Source organism: Pteropus medius, unplaced genomic scaffold (assembly GCF_902729225.1).
Source record: "Pteropus medius unplaced genomic scaffold, Ma_sr-lr_union100, whole genome shotgun sequence".
NCBI classification, from domain to species: domain Eukaryota; kingdom Metazoa; phylum Chordata; class Mammalia; order Chiroptera; family Pteropodidae; genus Pteropus; species Pteropus medius.
In genome coordinates, this window is record NW_024344371.1 from 538457 (window position 1) to 557403 (window position 18947).

At 47.4% G+C, this 18947-nt stretch overlaps 1 protein-coding gene across 3 annotated transcripts in view; it reads right to left on the reverse strand.

Annotated features, from left to right (window-relative positions):
- PLXNA2 (plexin A2) overlaps nt 1–18947 on the reverse strand; it is a 199625-nt gene that overhangs the window by 97736 nt on the left and 82942 nt on the right. For all 3 annotated transcript variants that reach the window (XM_039870289.1, XM_039870291.1, XM_039870290.1), the window contains exon 4: nt 8829–8963. In XM_039870289.1, the coding sequence (XP_039726223.1) occupies nt 8829–8963 (135 nt within the window). The remainder of the gene's footprint in view (nt 1–8828; nt 8964–18947) is intronic.

Genomic DNA, 18947 nt, shown 5'->3' on the forward strand with positions numbered 1-18947 from the left:
AGCTTGGTGGCCCGTGGGCAAGTTACTTAGCCAGATTGAACTTCAGTGCTCTTATCTGTAAAAAAGGCAACACCACTTATCTCACCTCGGCGATTAAGAAAAACTCGACCTAAATGTTAGCTGATTTCAACACATCTTAGAGAAGGTAGGGCTGAGAGCTGAGAGGCAGGGTAGGGTGGTTCAATTTTTTCTTTTCTGGGTGTGGCTATACTCAGCATGATCCACAGGGCTAGGCCTGGTCATTATGCGTGAGGGCACAACCGTAAAAATATAATTACTACTATTGACATTGTTAAGTGGGTAATATGTGCCAGGTACTTTTCAGAGCGTTTTTTCATTCATTCATTTAACCTAATCCTTGAGCAGATCTCATAATTATGCCCATTTTGCAGATGAGGAAACTGAAGCACAGAGAGGTAAAGCAACTTGTCCAAGGTCACACAGCAATGAGTGGTAGAGCCAGGTGGGCTGGCAGAGTCTAGAGGCCATGCTCTTCATGGGGCCAGGAGAACACCTATCATCAATCACTATCTGCTTCTTCACAGTCTAGCTTGGCAGACCCTCCCTTCTCAAGAGTCATTCTTCCCTCAGGTCTCCTGTCTTCGTCTATAAAATAAAGGGCTATGCTTTACAAGATAATCTCTGTGGATCGACCAGCTCCGGACTGCTGTTGTCAGAGAAAGGGTGAGGCTTCTGTCTGAGTGACCCCACGAAGGAGGGACAAGGACAGGTCTCTCCCTGTCTAGTATGAATTACTTCAGTCACTGAGTGCTATATCTCTGCTATAGCAGTGCTGACTTTATATTGTAATTTATCTATATACCATTCTTCCTGCCTGATTGTGACCTCTCTGAAGGCAGGGATTCTATTTTATTTATTTCTACACAAAAGCACACTCACCAGTGTGGGTTGTTACATTAAAAAGAGCAGAAAGAAATCAAGAAGGTATCTATCTTCAGGGTAGCCCTTTTTTTAAGCTCTTTGCTAGAATATAACTTAGAAAGACTGACCTATCTATATCTGCATATGCAAATGACTTGTCAGTGGACAGCTCTATGCATTATATATGGTAGACACTTAAAGGTCCGTTGAATGAATGAGTCTATGTATGCAATGATATGCAAATCTTTCCCTATTTCAATTTGACCCTTGGGACCATCTTCAGGTTCTCTCCGGGGCCCAGGTTGTTTTAATTTTTTAATTGAAAGTCTTTTAACACAACCCGTTCTCTTTCTGGCTTGTGCTGAGTGAAGCCTTTGTCAATTTGGGAAAAGAATGCTGGGCTGGACCACGTTAATTAGGATTAAGTCTGGTTCTTCCAGTAATTAAGAGGATGGCCTAGGCGAGTGCCTCTCCTCTCTGGGCATTAGTTTTTTCATCTTTAAAATAAGTGTAGGGGAATATAATATAACATAACATAACATAACATAACATAACATAACATAACATAACATAACATAACATAACATAACATAACACAACATAACATAACATAACATAATAAATATAATATATAATAATAGTGTGTGTGTTGGAGGGGAATGGAAGTTCCTTCTGGTCTTGAGACCCTGTGATTTCTTATCTCTCAGTCACGGGAACATCATTCTGGGCAATGAGAGTGTCATCACTCAGAAACACCTACCTAGAAAGAGAAATCAAGTCCCTTGCCAGGGATTAGAGAGAGAATCTCTAGCCCCCCTGCCCATTTAGAGAAATGAGTTTTTTTTGGCACCAGTTCTCCCAGCCTGGGCATTGTATTCAGTCATTTCTTTCCAAACCAAAGGGTTTTAAAATAAGAAGGTAAAGTTTTCTCTCTTAAATACCACAAGCCAAGCATCTGATTAATAGGGCGGGTTTGCATTTCCTTTCCCTTGTGTGAAAATATTTATCAAAAATGCTCCAATGAGAATATTAATAGCCAAGGAATCAGCTCCGTGTCAGCATCGTTGACATGGGGGGCGGGTGGAGAGACAGAGGGGAACTCAAAACCCAGGCTTGGGGTGGTCACTGTTCCCTGCTCCCCCTCCCTTCCTTTGGGAAAAGCACTGAGATGTACACCTAGCTCCTGGTCCATGTCCTTAAACAGAAACACATGTGCATCAAAGGCTTGGCTCGAAAATGACACATTTGAAAACAAAAGTGCAGCAGAAATTCACTTATCCTCACTTTCCTAATCCGCAAACTCTGTAATTCTCCCCCAGGTCCCTCAGGCTCCACGCTAGCCCTTGCCGCCTCACATTCTCTCCTCCCGCCACTCAGCCCAGGCCGCTCAGCCCAGGCCTCCCAGCCCAGGCCTCCCAGCCCAGGCAGCAGGCAGGGCTCCTGTTACTGAGACTTCCACTGCCTTGTAAAAATATACCTTGGCACGCTTGGCCTGCGCCCTGGGAAGCCTTATCGCCTGGACTAAACAAATGTGCACAATCAAAATAATAGTCTGAGATGTCAAAATAAATGAGCGGGGGACATCTGGAAGCATGGTTCTCGTATTTTTTCTTTTCTTTCCTCAAGTCTTTAGATGCCTTTAGGGCTTGGCTGTTTAGTGGCTTTGGTCACAGGTAGGAGACATATTATTACTCTGATATCACAATAGGTCCTTTGAAATGCTTCTTAGTTTTGGCCCTAGGTCCAGGTTTACAGTTGACAGACTATCCCTCAAACCAAGAAAACCAAAATCAGTTCTCTGGTGAAGATGGCTGGACACTGCTGGTACGTATGGCATGCTGGAGGGGTCTGGTGTGTCCTTCCCCACCCTGCACAGGGTCTTCACCCAATGCAGGGGATGGGGTGGGGGTGGGGTGGGGTCTGTCCTGCACTTGAGACCTTCAGAGAAGCATGGCTTACTATCTTTTCAAATAATTTTTGTTTCTCATAATGCCAGGTCAAAATTCTTCATGCTCCTACTCTCTTAGTGACGTAGAGTGGGGTCGTTAAAAAGTCAGTCTCCTGTAATCCATCAGGGTAAGTTTCCGATCAGCCACCGTCCTATGTGGCAAAGGTGGACCACCAAGGAGGTCTACCTTCTGAATGGGGTGATGCAATATTGCCACAGGAGCTCTGAGAAACACCAGAAACCACGTATTAATCTTCCCTGAGCTTCACTTCTCAAAGTGTGCTCATGGACACATGCATCAGAATCACCTGGGGTGACCGGCCACAGAGAGGGGAAGAGGCAGATGGAAGAGAGAACTATGTGACTTCTAGGCCTAAGTCATAAAAAGGCAATAAAGTTTCTACCTTACTCTTGCAGCCCTGAGCTGCCATGTCTGTGAGGAGCTGCCACTCTCCAGAAGGCCGACTCTCTCGAAGCCGTCATGCTATAAGGAAGTCCAAGATGTATGGAGAGGACTTGTCCAGGGCACTCTGGCCGACAGTCCCAGCTGATCCCAGCCTTCTAGTTCCCAGGTGTCCGACTTGTGAGAGGAGTAGCTTCTGGATGGTTCTAGCCCCTAATCATTCTAGTCACCCCATGCCATTCATGTTGTAGAGAAGAAAAAAGCTCTCTTTGGCGCACCCCCTCTGAATCCCTGACTTACACAGTCTATGAGCTTAATAAATGGTTATTTTATGACCCTAAATTTTGAAGTGCTTGGTTATGTAGCAATAAATGCCCAGAAGAATGTGCTATGTCGGAGCCTTCAGAACTGGGGTCTGAGCATTCACCATGAAGAATGGCAGGCCATCCTTGGTCATGAGCTTGAGACTTGGTCTACCTACTTGGAGAGGCCAGAACAGAGAGGCCATGAAAAGCCCTATGGAGGAAGCCCTTTTCTGGCCAAGTGTCCCACATGAAGCCAGACAGGGCCCTGAGGGGGTGGGGATGACCGGGGCTCAGGGTCCCCTCCCTTCTCTGCACAGATGCTGTAATGTCGGCCTCCTGGGCCTCACATGTGGGTCAGGGGCTGCCTCTGTGTGTATCAAGGGGAGCGGGACTGTTTAGTCTGCTGGGCACATTCCTGGATTTTTAAAATAAATAGCGGATTATGAGCAACTCAGCCTGATACTGTCATTCGGCCAGGCCAGAGGTTTCTGAGACGTCCCTTGGGAGGAAGCCGCAGGAACGGCAGGTTGGAGGTGTTCAGCTGAGACTGGGAACTCTGCCCCAGCCATGATTTAAGTGGAGACGCTTCTTGCCCGCTCTGGGGTCCCGGAGAACTTCTAATAATACTACTGATAGCAACGATGATAACAATCACTGCCACTGTTTGAGGGCACTGACTGTGTGTCAGACACAGTGCTAGGTCCCTTGTGTATATTCTCAGTTAGTAGGAGGCCCATTATGCAGATGGAAAAACTGAGGTCTAGTGAAGTGAAATAACTTTCTCAAAGCCACACACATAGTGAGTGGCCACGAGTGGAATGGGAGGCAGTCTGACTCCCATGCTCCAGCTCTTAACCACGGTGCTATACTGCCTTCCCCGGGCCTTGAAAAAGACAGCAGCATCCCATGCCCCTGCAGCCAACACCAGCCTTTTCGCTGTTCCCAAGGCCCTTCTAGCCTACACATATCCATTCTCCACTGTGACTCCCTTTTTCCATTTCACCCTTCGCTGGATCATTTTATGCCTCTATTCCCTCTGCTAATTCAAACTAATTAAAGTATAAAATAGAATAATTGCTTCCATCCCCATACTCTTTACCCATGTATCCTGAGTACAGAGTTAGATTCCGTTTCTGGGAGTGGCCAGCCTGACAAGTTGGGTGGAAACTGGGGCTATCAAGTTTCTTTTCATCTTGCTGCCGAGTTTTTCACTTGGCTCGCGGCCCGATTCTCCCTGGACTCACTGTCTGACTTCCATTCGACACTGGAGACACGCGGGCGACTTGTACGCACTCCTGTACCATCTGTCAATTCACTGCTGAGGAAGCCGAGTGGACCTTCTAGACACCAGGCGGGCATTCTATCACTGGACCGCCTGGGCGGCTGACGGGATTGGGGGACTGGTTCCGAAAACTTCCCCTGGGACTGGCCGACCTTAGATCTATTAATAGTGGTTTAAATCAACTCGTTAAGCAGTGGCACTAACGACCCAATGTGTCTTACTAGTCCTATTCTATTTCTTAATTACATTTAATTGAACAGAGAAAGCGGGGAGAGAGAAGAGAGAGAGATTGAGAGAGAGAGAGAGAAGAGAGAGAGGAGAGAGAGAGAGAAGAGAGAAAACATGGTTATGACTACTGGGTTGTTCTAGCTCTGTGGGAGATGAAAACCTCTGCAGGCAGGACTTGAGACCAGAGACTTGTTTCTCCTCTAGAATGTTCTGTGTCGTCAAGAATATAATAGGCACCATGTTCGGAGGTCGGGGAGGGGAACAGAGATAAGAGCTGGGGACAAGGTGAAGGCAGGGATGAGGGTCGACTGTGCAGAGATTTATTAGCAAATGCAGTGATGAGAAGCCCCATTCCCGTGATGCCTTACAAAGTCTTAGCTCTTTTAGAAAACTCCAAAGTCACTTAAGCCACTGTCTCAAAACAGTAATACACTTATCCATAACCAGCCAGCCTTTCTGCCCTGTCTGTAGTGGTCACCTTTCGGGGAATAAATTCCCACGAATACGCATGGCCTCATAAACTCTTGTTCCGAAAGTTCTTTAGGTCTAACCTCAAGCCTGTCTACTGTGCTTTTGGTGAGGAGGAGAGTCTCGATGTCAAGAACTTAGACAACTGGGGAGCCAGATTTATTCTATCTTTACGGGTGAGGAAACTGAGTCCTACGGAAGTTAAGGGTCCAGGTCACCCAGCTTGCTGCAAGTAGGACCAGGACTAGAGCATAAGCCTCCTGGCTCAGCCCAAGGCCTCCTGGATGTGGCACCTTAGCATCTTCTTCCTAGTCACCACTCATCGTTGCTCCTGAGTAATGGAATCATAAAGCTTGAGAACCGGAAGGGGCCAATAAACTCTTCGCAATGACTATTTGTGATGCTCGAGGCAGCGTAAAAACAAATTCCCATTTCTTGTCTCCGCTGAGCCTCATGTGGACCCTTGTCAAACACACCGAGGTGAAGTGACTTGTCTAAGGCCACCAGCTATAAAACGTGGAGATGGGATCCAATTCGAAGCTTTGGACTCAGAGACAACCCCATCATCTGACACAGATCCTTTATTTTATAAGGGAGGAAACCGAAGCTGTGAGAGGGTCATACTCAGGTTATGGCAAAAGCTGAACTAGAACCCAAGCCATTTGACATCATTTTCATCAACTGTTCTATTGCCACACGTTAAACCGTTTCCTTAAAGAGGTCCGAGCTGTCCACGAACGCTCTGGACTCATAGCTGCTCAGACTCAGACAGATGAGCCTCCTGAGCTGTTCTTGGCCCTCATCTCCGGCTCCAGCCCCTGGTGAAATCACCTGGCTACCTATTTTTACATGATTTACAGCTCTCCAGGTGACAGGCCTTTGCGCTCCACCACAAATCCCCCTTAGACTCTGCCTGCTGATCACAGCTCCAGTTGGCATAGGTAGCTCCCTGGACTAATATGTCACCTGACTAGAGACGGACGGCTCCATGGCATTCCACCCAGGCTCTTCCTATATCTGCTCAGCACAACTGGCTACTACTGAACCCCTCTGTCTGGCACAGATTGTAATAAGAATTGTCAGCTGAGGCAGAAGATGAGGACGAAGGAGAGGATATTTTGAAATAAGCTACGTGGACATGGTTTAGCCAGGGCCGATGCTCTCAGAGGTGACATCAGCTATGGTCTCATGAGGTCAATATCTTGCCCGAAGGCCACTCGTCAGGTTCCAGCCCTGGCCCAGGCCATCTCCTTTGGCCACATTTTGAATGCAATTTCAGAAAAGCATCCCATTTGAGAAAAAGATATGCAATAAAAAAAAACCCCAAAAAACAAAAAAACAAAGAAACATGCCGTGGCATCTTCTCAGTTTCAGAAAAAGGCCTCACTGGTCACTTCTATGTGTCGTTTCTGCTTTTCCACTTCACTGGGCTCAGAGAACCCAAGAAAGAGCTTTTACCCAGGGTTACCCGCCTGGTCCTCGGCCATACATAATATCATGTATAATGTGGGCCTATTTGATGCCTCTGACCATCCTTTCATCCACCTATCCAGGTTGCCATTTATCTATCCATCCCTCTATCTATATATAATCCTGCATAAGTTTCTAGAACGGTGTTCACCAAATGTCAACGGGGTGTTAAATTTTGGGTAGTGAGGACTTGTTGCTATTTTCTTTTCTGTAAGTATTGGTTGAATTTGTTTAGTGAGCATCTACTATTTTTGCTTAATAAATAATCTTTTGTCTATAAGAAAATAATGGGAAGGAAAAGCAGAGTATTTATAGACTTCGATCTGATGTTATAGCTATCTCGGTATGCGTTTCTCTCCCTCGTTAGATCATTAGCAACATCAGGGTAGTGACCGAGTCTCATTCATTTTGATGTTTTCCCAGTATATTGTTTCAAATATATATACTCCCAGTAATTTTTCTTAGGACCCACCAACTGTTTTATTGGAACTATAGATCAGTGTTTACTTCCAAGACTATCTTTCCCACTCTAGGTTAGGGTATGGGAGAGCCTCCTCCAGCTCCACTAAATTCCCATCTGGACCTGTTTATGCCTCAACTACAGGGGCCACCTGAAGAGAGGTAAGAAGACAGGTGGGTTCAAGAGGATCTGGATGTAATTCATGTGCAATTAGCATATGACATGTGACATCTATTCTCAAGAAGTGATTTTCAAGTTAGAGCTGCACAGCTGCTTCCATTCCCTTACGCTGTCACGTGCCCATTCACCTCTTCCTTCCTTCCTCCACTCATCCATCATCCCTGGATTCAGGGTTCTTAAATTCAGAAAGAAAGGGGGGAAAGAGAACTCTGAGCAGGGTGGCGCTGATCAAGGACACCTGGAATCTTGGCAGAATATGTCGAGAATGACACGAGCTGGGAGGCCCTTCGTGAAAGCTCGCTGGTCTTCAAGCCCAGCATCCTTGTCTAGCCTAAGTCATTGTCCTCAGCACCAAGACAGAGTCACAGTCCTTTTTCTCCGTCTTTGGCCTTTGTCTTGCTTACCATGTTCAGGAAAATGCCAAGACCACCGCTTCTGCTGAACAACTGCTGACGCACTTACCGAACGAATGAAAAGAACCAGACTTTCCTAAGGTCTTTGCTTCACCGTCTGCATCTCCACTGATTTGGTGAATCCTCCATTTTCCCAGCTTCTTTCGCCCTTCACCATGGCTCTCCCTGAATTTGCTTTCTCTCTGATTACACATATTTAGGGCAAAAGCAATCCAAGAGGGTGTGGATCCTGGCCAGTAGTTACAAAGCAGAGGGTATAAGTCTGCTTCTCAGGGCTTCCCAGCTCCGCAGGTAGAGCTTCAGCATCTCAGAGCTCACCAGCTTCTACCCTGCCTCAGTCTAAGATGCAGGCCAAGATTTTTATCTTCTTCCGGGGGTGGGGGGGGGCTCTCTTGGGTCTGTCTCTCCCAGGATCGGGCCCAGCCTGGAGGCCTGGATTATTTACACCTCTTTGGCTCCCTTGAGCAGCAGACTCTGTGGGCCTGGGAGCAGTAAATCTACCTTTTAATCACGCCAAGCTGCTCTGCGAAGTCTGGCCCGTTCTTGCGGGACTGTTCATCACATTCTGAAACAGGGGCTGTAGACCAGAAAGAAACCTGCGGGATGGGGCTGACCCCGTTGCTTCTCTCTGGCTCCCCACAAAAACCTCCATGAACTCTACCTCTCCCAGGACCCCTGAGCAGCAAGCCCAGAGGTCTCCCTTGTTAGATGGAACAGCTTCCGAACAAAGGTCACAGTTTACCAGCTCCTCCTAGGCTTTGGAAAGGAGGGATAGGTGCTAGCACTTACCTGTCTCTCAGACATGATGTACAGATAGCACTGATCAATGGAGAAGGCCATGTCCCGGAGGATAGGGCTCCCGTCTTTGAGCACAGAGACCATCTCATACTGGACCCCACCATGGGGGGGACCATCGGCTCGAATCTGCAAAAGAAACAAGGGCATCCTCAGCATTTGTACTCAGCAGTTCCCCATGGTTTACCTGCCTCAGCCTAGAGCAGGTAGCTTGAGAGAAGATAATCACCTCACCCTACAACCTATTGCTACCTTGAACCAGGCTAAGCATCAGGGAAGACAGAGGTGCTCCTTAGTTCAAATAGCCCAAAAGGAATCCTTTTTCAAGTGGTCTGAGTGTGCGGAGTCTGGGATTCCTAATGGTGGGTTTATTTTATGTGTGCATACATGCCCTTATGTGGTTATTCTAGTGTGTGTCTACATATATTTATTGCACTGAGTGATGAGTGCAAGTGCGTGTGTGCTTGTGCACACTTATTTGTGTTTGAGGTGAAAGAGTCAACATCTGCACACAGTGTTTCTGCCTCAGGCAGACAAGGGAGAATGGTGGAGAAATCACACAAACCGTCAAAAAGCTGGTCATCAAGAGCTTTGAGATGTTAAGATTTCAGGAAGGTCTTTCTGCCGCCACACAGATCCACCTGGGGAGATCTGTGAGCCAGGAATCCTGGCTCAGTCTCTTGGCACCCATCCTGAGGTAATAAATTGGAAAGAACTTGGACATCACCTAGTCCAGTGCTTCTCAGCTCTGGTGGCACATTAGAATCATTTGGGGAGTTTTAAAAAACATGAGTGTCAGGGCTGGGTCCACTCATCTGGATCTCTGTGGGTGGAGCCTGGGCACCACCGTGGGGTTTCAAAGCTCCCCAGGTAAATCTAATGAGTGGCTAGAGTCTAGAAGCACCGGTACCAATGCAGTACAGTGGTTCTCAAACCAGTGTGCCCTGAAACCACAGGTGGGGGGAATGGGGGCAGGGGGAATGCTTGGTAAAACCCATTGCCGGGTCCACCCCCAGAGTTTCTGTTTCGGTGGGAATGAAACTTGAGAACTTTCATTTCTAACAAATTCCAAGGCAATGTGGATTCTGCTGGTCTGGGAGTTTGAGAAGTGCTAATTTAGTCTAAGCTCTATACGTACAGAACGCTGAGACTCAGCGGGGAGAAGTCCCTAAGGTCACCCAGAAGTCGGTGGCCAGGAGTCCTTGGTTGGATTGTGCCCCCACCCCCCCGAATTCTCATTCCAAACATAGCAGCTGACTGTTGACCAATATTCCCTAATCAGTGGCTCCTTTCCTCGTCCTCTCTCCATAGAAAACTCCTCTTATCTCAAGCCCCACTTCCTCCAGGAGCCTTCCCGATCTGTCCGCCACACGAATTGCACCTCATCCTGATGCCTTTTTTACCTACCAGATTTTTGCCCTAGGATTATAATCAATTGCTTTGTTCATCGCATATGTACTAACTAGCATGTATTGACAACCTATCTAAATTGTTCTCTAACTGCTTCATTTGTGTGTACATCTGTCAACATTTTGAAGGCAGAGATGTGTTTTCTATCTCTCTTATAGCTGGCTAGAACGAGGCGGGAACATAGTTGGTGGCGGATAAAAGGGAATGCTCGAGAAATGCTTGTTGAAAGGACATGAACTATGAATCAACTGATTGAGTACCATGGACTCTTTAGTCTAGAACAAAGTCAAAAGGGATTTTCTCTGAAAGACGTTAAGATTAGGCTTCCTCTTCCTATTCTCTTGTGCTTCTTCTAAGTATCCCCTTCCCTCTGCCCATTTCTCCCACCTCACAGAGAGCTCCTGAGTGCAAGGACCTCAGCTTATTCATCCCGAGGGCCAAGCCTGGTGCCTGATGCCACAGTAAACATGTAAGGATGGACAGTAGGTACATTTTCCGGTCCTATTGGCTGAGTAAGGAGAGTCAAGAGCATTATCTATCGCAGTGTTGGGGAAGTCAGCCCAGTGCTTCCATTCATATTTCTCTACCCTCTTCAGAATTTGCATACTTAGGGACCTGAGCTAAGGCCATGAGCCCATTGTGGGTGGGTGACTGTGGCCCTGCAATTCTTAGTGCTAGAAACAGCAGATTCTTGCCTGAGGCTCTGTGCCCAGCCTCAAGTGTGGGAATAGTGGGGCAGACCCTAGAGTCAGAGATACTGTGTTCTCCTCACCTTCTTTGATGGCTCAGGGCTTGAGGATGAGGAGGTAACCTCAATGGAACCAAAGAAATTCTGCTCTCGGCCATTCCTGCCCCAGTAACCTCCCTTGTGGTTTGGACTCTCTTCTTTCCACTGAGCTCCTCTTTCGCCCTTTTTCTACCTAGCTAGCAGCTTCCTGTTGCTCAAAGCTGTTGCCTTGGCAACTGTCACTAAAGCCCCTCCTTCCAAGGGAGGGGTTAGGGCTCCATTTACTTCATTCTCACAGGGTGGAGGAAGACTCCGGGGGCAGTGATAATGCAGCGGGGCTGAAGCCACTAACCTCCACCCTGGGCGAATCTGCTTATAGATTGAAGCAGAGTGAAGAGCGAGGGTCTTTATCTAGGAAAATGCCCCCACCTTTAAAATGGTTCCCTTAATATTCCAAGCAGCATTCTCTCTTTGATGGACAGATCCCAAAGTTCCTTGAGATCCAGAAATGTAGTAGCTTTTAGTCACAAAAGTTCTTGTGCTATTGCAGGAGGTAGAGGGAAGATGTGATAGTCGACTTCTGGTTGGCTTGACCTCAGTTTTCTGTCTTCATAAAATGGGGAGTCCAGGCACCATTTCTTCCCAGTGCTTTTCACCACCCTCCCTGTGACAGCTGCTTTTCTCCAGTGAGTTTTAAGTCTCCTCAAGGCTCTGGCTCAGCCCCAGGAGCTGTAGAGCCAGCCCTCTCTACAGGCCTGGTCCAGGATATCTCTGCCTGGGAAGCCAGTTAACTCCTTGCCAGACAGAGCAGCGTCCCTCCTCACTTGCCTGGATGCTTGCCTGGATCCCCAGCAACGCCTGGACACAGAGTCGGAAGGAGGAATGTCACAGTCTGGCCCTCTCTCTGTGGTCCCTGGGACTGGATGGTACCCATGGCCAGGCTGGAGCTAGAATTTAACCAAAGCCAACTTATCATCATATCCGGTGGTGCATCCCAGTTAGGACCGATCCCAGCCATTCACTTTTTACCGAATCAGAGACCTAGACAGGCTTTGTTTGTTTGTTTGTTTGTTGTTGTTTGTACCATCTGCAACACCAATCTTTCAACACACCAGTTGAAGCCAGAATCGAATCTATATAACTCTCAAACATCAGAGCTAAAACCAAACCAGAACAGAAAATGTTCTTGGCACTGAACCTGAACCAAGCTATACTATTTCATTCTGTCTAAATCCCTTCAGAGAAAAGCAGACCTGCCCAGGAAGTCTGAGCCTCTCGACTTATTCCCTCATTCCACGCTATCTGCCTCCAAGAAACCTACGGGAGGGCAGAGAAGTTGGAAAATGGGGCCAAGAGGCCAGAGAGTCAACGAGAATGAGGTGGGGGCAGGGACTGGCAGGCAGAGGGCAGAGATATTTCCCCTCCCTGATTCCATTTGCTGCCTCTGGCAACACACGGAGTGGGCAGAGTTCAGGGTTCTCAGGCTTCTGGTCTGACTGTTCTTGTCTGGGCTTGATTTCTGCCTAATGGTACACTTTTAGGTCAGTTACCTCATCTCTCTCAGCCTCAGTTTTCCCCTGTGAATAACAGGAAGAGGCCATCTGCTCAGAGCCTATCACCGGAGAATCGCAGATGTGTAAACACTGCTGGAGCTGCATGGGTTGAGAGCTCCTCTCGCCTAAGCTCTTCCGTTGCAGGCATGCGGCTGGCAGTGGTGGGACTGGGGCTCGAACCGGCTCCCAGCCAGCGCGATCCAGAGGAAGCGCATGGCTGAGGGAGACTAGGGACTAGGGAGGAGGGAGGAGGAGGAGGAGGGTCTGACCAGGGAGAAAGGTTCAAGCACAGGATTGCCCAGATCATTTTGTCTTAGATAAGAAGGGTTGAGTTTCAAAGTTGTCCCCCATCCTTGCCTGACACAGCATTGTAGTGGTGAGTCCTAAACAAAAGTGGCATTTTAAAATCCAATTGATTAAGTCTACTCTGTGGTGTCCCCCAAAGTGACAGTTCTATTCAGCTTTTCAGCTTGTGTCCCTAGGCCAGGTTTCAATGACCACAGGGACAACAATAAACTGAAATGGGCCATGAATCCAGTCCAAGAGAAGGGCGTTATCAGCTCAAGCTGCACAGACCTCCACATCCAACCAGGTGGGGAGGAGCGAGGGGGCGGGCAGACGAGGGAGGTGACACGTGGAAGCGAGTCCTTCCGAGCATGTCTTTCCGGTTGGGCTCCTCCTCTCCTCAGAGGACGTGCAGAAGCTACCTGCACCATTTTGCTGGAAGAAGCTCAGAAGGCGCGATAAGAACAGTGTGCTACAGTGGAAAGTGACAGTCTCTACTGAGACCAGAAAAAGACATAATGTACCTAAACTGTTGCAAAAGGAGATTTCGGCTAGCTCTTGTGAGAATTCCTGTTGTGGGGAGCCCCGACGATAGAATGAGTGACCACAGGAGGCTGGGACTGCCTTCTCAGGAGGGTTTGAATCTACGATAACCTCTTTTGCTTCCTGGGTAAATGTGGCCCTGCCTGGGGTGGTAGGATGGACTCGGTGAATTTTCCAAGAGTCCTGTTTGCCTAAAGAATTTTATAATAGCTACTACTCCTACCGCTTTTACAGTACGTGAGGTGCTGTTGAAAGTACTCCGCAAACATTAACCCTTTTACCCTTACAAGAACCTCTAAGGTAAATACCATTATTATTTCCATTTTACAGAGAGGAGATTTGAGGTATGAAAGAGTGAGGTGACTTTCCCAAGATCACAGAGCTAAAGGGGGACAGAAGTGGGATATTCCCACACGGAGCCTGATTGCTCAGCCACTCTGTGACTCTAGGAGATAACAATGAGCGAATGTAGCTTTCAGTGCAGCTGAGAACGGAGTAGACTGAAAGTCCGAACTTAGCTCATCTACTCTGCTTCTTTAGACCCCAAGGCCAAAATTTCCTGGAGGCATCAATAAACTCAGAACCTAATTTCGGGTGACCCTGGTTGGAGGCTAAAAGTCAGTTTCTCAGGGCTGTCTTTGGGGCAAGGGGAATCCAGGGGAGATTTACTCCATCCCCCAGGTGGGAGGGGCCTCTTTGAAATGAAAATGAAAAGTAATCCTATTAGTAACTTTCCTTTAAATCACAGCTAGGTCTGTGTAGATATTAACGACAGCCTCTTTTCTTGAAATCCAATTCAAATCAGCAGATCCAATTAACTAGCTTACCTACAGGCCTCTCCAAACTCTTTTTCTTGTGCATCAATTTCTTCTCTAGTCAGTCCTAAATTATGGTGCTCTTGCTTGGAATTTGGCATTCTAGTATCACTTTATTAGTAGTAGTATTAGAATTAGTAGTAGTAGTAATAGTAGTAGTAGCAGCAGCAGCAGCAGTAGTAGTAATAGTAATTTATTTTTTTTTGCAAGATCAGCTGACAAGCAATAAAATTGAGAATTTTCTTCTTGGGCCTCTCAGTAAGAAATAGATTGGTGTGAGAGGTTCCCCAAGCAGACGGAGGCGCTGGTTCGTGTCTGGAGAGCTAGGATCAAATTCCAACTTTCTCATTAACTGGCTATGTGACTTCAGGCAAGTCACTTCACTCGATTATGCAATGGTTTCTGAAGCTACTAAATCAGGGTGGTAACTCCTTTCCTTACTAGCTCAAAAAGGATGTTGTGAGAATAAAATGAGTTATGAATTTCAGCATCGCCCAGTATGCATTTAACACATGCCTACCGTAAGTCAGGCCTGTGCTAAGAGATGGGGACACTGTGGGAAAGAATCTTCTTCAGAAGCCCAAGGAACAGGGACATGGACAATCCAACCCAAACACATGGGATGCCCCTTGTGAAAGGAGGTTTGCACGGGGAGCCCCGGGAGGCCGGCATGGGGCAGGGCAGTGCCTCACCTGGACTGACGGAGCCCTGACGGAAAGGCTTTCTAGAAAGAGGAGGTGACACCTAAACGGAAAAGCAGGAGTGGAAAATTTAAATTTTGGGAAAATTTAAAGCATGATGTAAATATGAAAAAGTTATTGTTATGTCTTAGCCCAGATTTCTTGGGAACGTTGTGTCCCATACATGAGCATCTGGAGAGGATGAGCTTCTGACGTGCAGTTACCAAGGGCTCAACAATTTCAAGCAGGTCTTGTCACCTTATGTTCTAAAATTCACTTTGGAAGAGGCCTTTATGACTCGATTTTATTTCGGCCTCAGAACTCTGGGCTTGCATCGTATATGAATGTGTGTGTGCATGTGTGGTGTATGTGTGTACAGGTGTATATATATATATGTGTGTGTGTGTGTGTGTGTGTGTGTGTGTACGTGTGTGTATGTTTAGATCTTTAAACGGGAAAGTGGTGTTGTTCAGACTGAACTTGGGAGTGAGTTAATGAGTAAGTGTGTCTGCAGCTGTGCATTTAGTGCTGCGAGAGAAAAGATTCACGCCAAAGTTTATTTTTGTATAGCTTCATGACCCGAATTATTTATAGATTGAAGTCTTTAGTAAATTCAGTCACTGAGATTCTTCCTCCCTCTCTACCCTGCACACACACATGTGCATACACACACAAAAGCAGCCACAGCAACTCCTAGGGCGCCCCTGGCTCGCCCCCCAACCCCTGGAGCTGACCAAACATTAACTAACCGTGTCACAGCTCAGCAGGCTGAGGTTCCCCAGAGAACAGCTGGGAGCCTGGCCTTAAATGCTTGGCTAATTGGACAGGGACACAGGAGCCTGGAAGACTTGGCCTGCGGGTTGCACGGAGCCAGGAGAGGAGAGAAGAAGGGAGACGAGGCCAAGGGTCTGCCTGTCCATGAAATGAAAGGAGGTCACTAAAATGTACTAAACTTGGAGAAATCTGGCTGCCTCCACCCTATGCAAGCATGTATGTGCACACAAACGCACGCACACACACGCACATGCCCTCGCCACACGTGTAGATTCTTCCAGCATTGGTCCCTAGTGAGTCGATCACCGGGGCTTTGACACTGGAGACTGACATTTTCATGTACAATTACTTCTATTTCTGTGCGTTAAGAATTTGCCCTAGATATTAAACCGGGGGAGAGGGGCTAGCAGAGTAGTGCATGGGGCTAGTGGGTCCTGGATTTCAAAAGGCCAGGCCACGGGGGCTTTCTTCTAGAACATGGGGAGGGGGTCCCGAGAGGGGCACTTGTTCTCTGGATTTCTGTATCTTGGGACAGATTAAGAGCCTGGCTCATAATGACAGGGGATAGTGGATGTCGCGAATATTTATTGATCGTCTACTATGAGTAAAGTCAACGTTCAGGAGTTAGGTTGGAGAGATCGGCAGGAGCGGGAGGTTTTCTCCCCTCCTAAATCCTAAATCGTGGCTCCTTTGCTCTTCCTCAGCCAGGGGTGGATGGCCAAGCAATCACTGATCCCTGCTGCCCCTCAGGACTAAGAAGAGTGGCCTTGCCTTCTCACCTTCCTTTGGCTAAAGACTGCATTTCACAAGGGCGAAGTGTACCCTACCTCAGGGGCCTTTGCCTTTACCACTCAGGGGAGAGTGACATCAAGATCTAGAAGTAAAAGAATCCAGTCTCAGTGAGCTTGTACAGGTGAATAATGCGGACAGCTACAGAGCACAGGGCTCTGGCCTCGGACCAGCCCCACCTTTCAGCGTTGCTCCAGCTCAAGATGGGCAGGTCAGGAGGCGCTGGGAACAGGATGAAGCTGCCAGGGGGAGAGGAAGCATTTGATTGTTCTGGGAAACAATAAGATAAACTCAGCAAGGGACAGCCGAAGCATTAAGCAGCCTCAGATGAAATCAGATCACGCAGCGGCAGAGCAATAATTCATGGAGGGTGCGCACAGAGTTGGGGAGACTGTAGAGGGGTAGGAGGAGGAATTGATAGAGAATAATGACAAACTTCTGCCAAATCGGAATCTCTGTTTACCCAAATCTCTAGCAATGTGGGGTTCTCGACATCTCCATGCAAGACACTGCACACAGGTTCCCTGCCTGGGGATGCCCTGGCTGTTTCAGGATTGAATTGATGATTCAGAGCTGCCCTTTAGGGTTCATGCAGAGGGCAGTGCAGCCTTTCTCCTCAAGCTCTGGAATAGGGAGTGGTGAGAATTCCGCACACGGAGACTCAGGTTAACTACGTTGGAGAGGCCCCATTGCACTCCCGGGGAGGGAGCAGGCAGAGGAACCCAGCCCTTCCTGGACCGGATCCGCAAAGGCTTTCCAACTGATTATCTCCCTGTATCAATTTAGTTCAACATGTTTATTGAACATCTATTGAGCATGGCCACTAGTGTGCCAAAGACTGAAGATATTGACGTGAATAATCTTGAAAACTATGGGAAAGGCCCCCTCGTTTCACAGAACAGGAAATGTTAAGTATCCAGAACATGCCTACTCAGCTAGTAAGTGGCCCAGTGAAGCCCAAAGCTGGTCCACAAGATTCCAAAGCCTGGACTCTGTCTCCTTTGTCCTGCCTCCCTCTGGGGCCTGGGTTTTCCTAAGTCCAACGGGAGGGCGATGTCTGCACCAAGACTCAAAATTACATCCACAAGTGCTGGGTGCCCGGGAAACAAAATAGACCATATAGCTGTCTCCTCTAGTGTGACAAAGAAGGCCACCTGCAGCCTGGAAAAAGAGCAAAGGGTGGGTGTTTAAGAGGGTTATTAGCCTCTTTAATTAACTCATTCTTTTCAATGGTCTAAAATTGCCCTGCATTTTATAATCTGGAACAGTAATCTCTTGCTTTCATTAACACTGAGGATGGCTGTCAGGGCGGGAAGGGAGGTCGAGATTTGTGCGCATAGCAATCTGACACTGGGCTTGTGCCTGAATGCAGGGGACTCTCTGAGATTTTCAAAGGAAAAGTCATTTAAAAAAAAAACCCACATGTGGTGTGTATATACCATGGTGCAGAAAATGTGAGGTAACTGAAAAACAAAAAAAACAAAAAACAAAAACAAAAACAAAACGAAGACCACATCCACGCGGCTGTATTTCTCTTCCCATTGCTCATGGGCTAGGGCTGAGTCTTTATTGCCTCTTATCTGTGCTACTGCAATAACCTGAGAGATCTGCCTGCCTCCAGCATATTCCTGCTCTAATCTGTTCTTCCAAACACTGCCAGATTGAGCTTCTTAAAACACTTATTTGATCCTGCCTTTTCTGTATGCAAAATCCTTAAATTTCAGGTGTTTGTAATTTTCTTTCTCTTGCTTATCTCAGTCTCCTAATTTTTTTCTAATAATGAACATACACTACTTTGGCAATATGAAAAAGTAAATTGTTGCATGCACACAGACACACAAACATCTTTAACTGCCCCCATCAATAAGCTAGAAAAGTTCCCATTCCTCAGTTTGTCATCCAGCGTCTAGCTAACATGCTCATCTCACAATTTTCCAATTATGTCTCCAGGTTTTTGGTCTTTACGCCTTTGCTCAGCGATTTATTCTACCTCCTAGATCCTAACCATCCTTCAAGGCCACCTCCTCCAGGAAGCCTGTCCCGATCCCTCCTTTGAACTCCCATCACACTCTGCCTGTCTCTTGGCTACTCGCTTGTGGACGCATGCAGTTATCTTTCCTAAGATATTAAGTTCCTAGAAGACAGACACTATGTTTCGTACAGTGTCACAGGCCTACTGCCTGTGGCACCACTGTGTCCACAGCGGGACCTCGGTAACGCACGCCGATGGAATGAGACTCCTGTTGCTGGAACTGTGCAGGAGTGCAACTTTAGCCATGGCTCATGTTTATTTAACCCCTATTATTGTTAGACATTGTGCCAAGGGCTCTATTATTCTCATGCTATAGATGAGGAAACTGAGGTACAGAGGGGAGGGGTGAGGGAGTTCCTCAAGGTCACACAGCTGGAAGGCGGAAGAGCCTGGAAGAGCCGGAATCTCCACTCCATTAGGCACTCGCTTTGCTAGGCCTGTTTTCCCATCTCTGGGGAAGAGTGGAAGGGAAAGAGGAAAGCTCGCTTCGCACATTCCCTTGCCC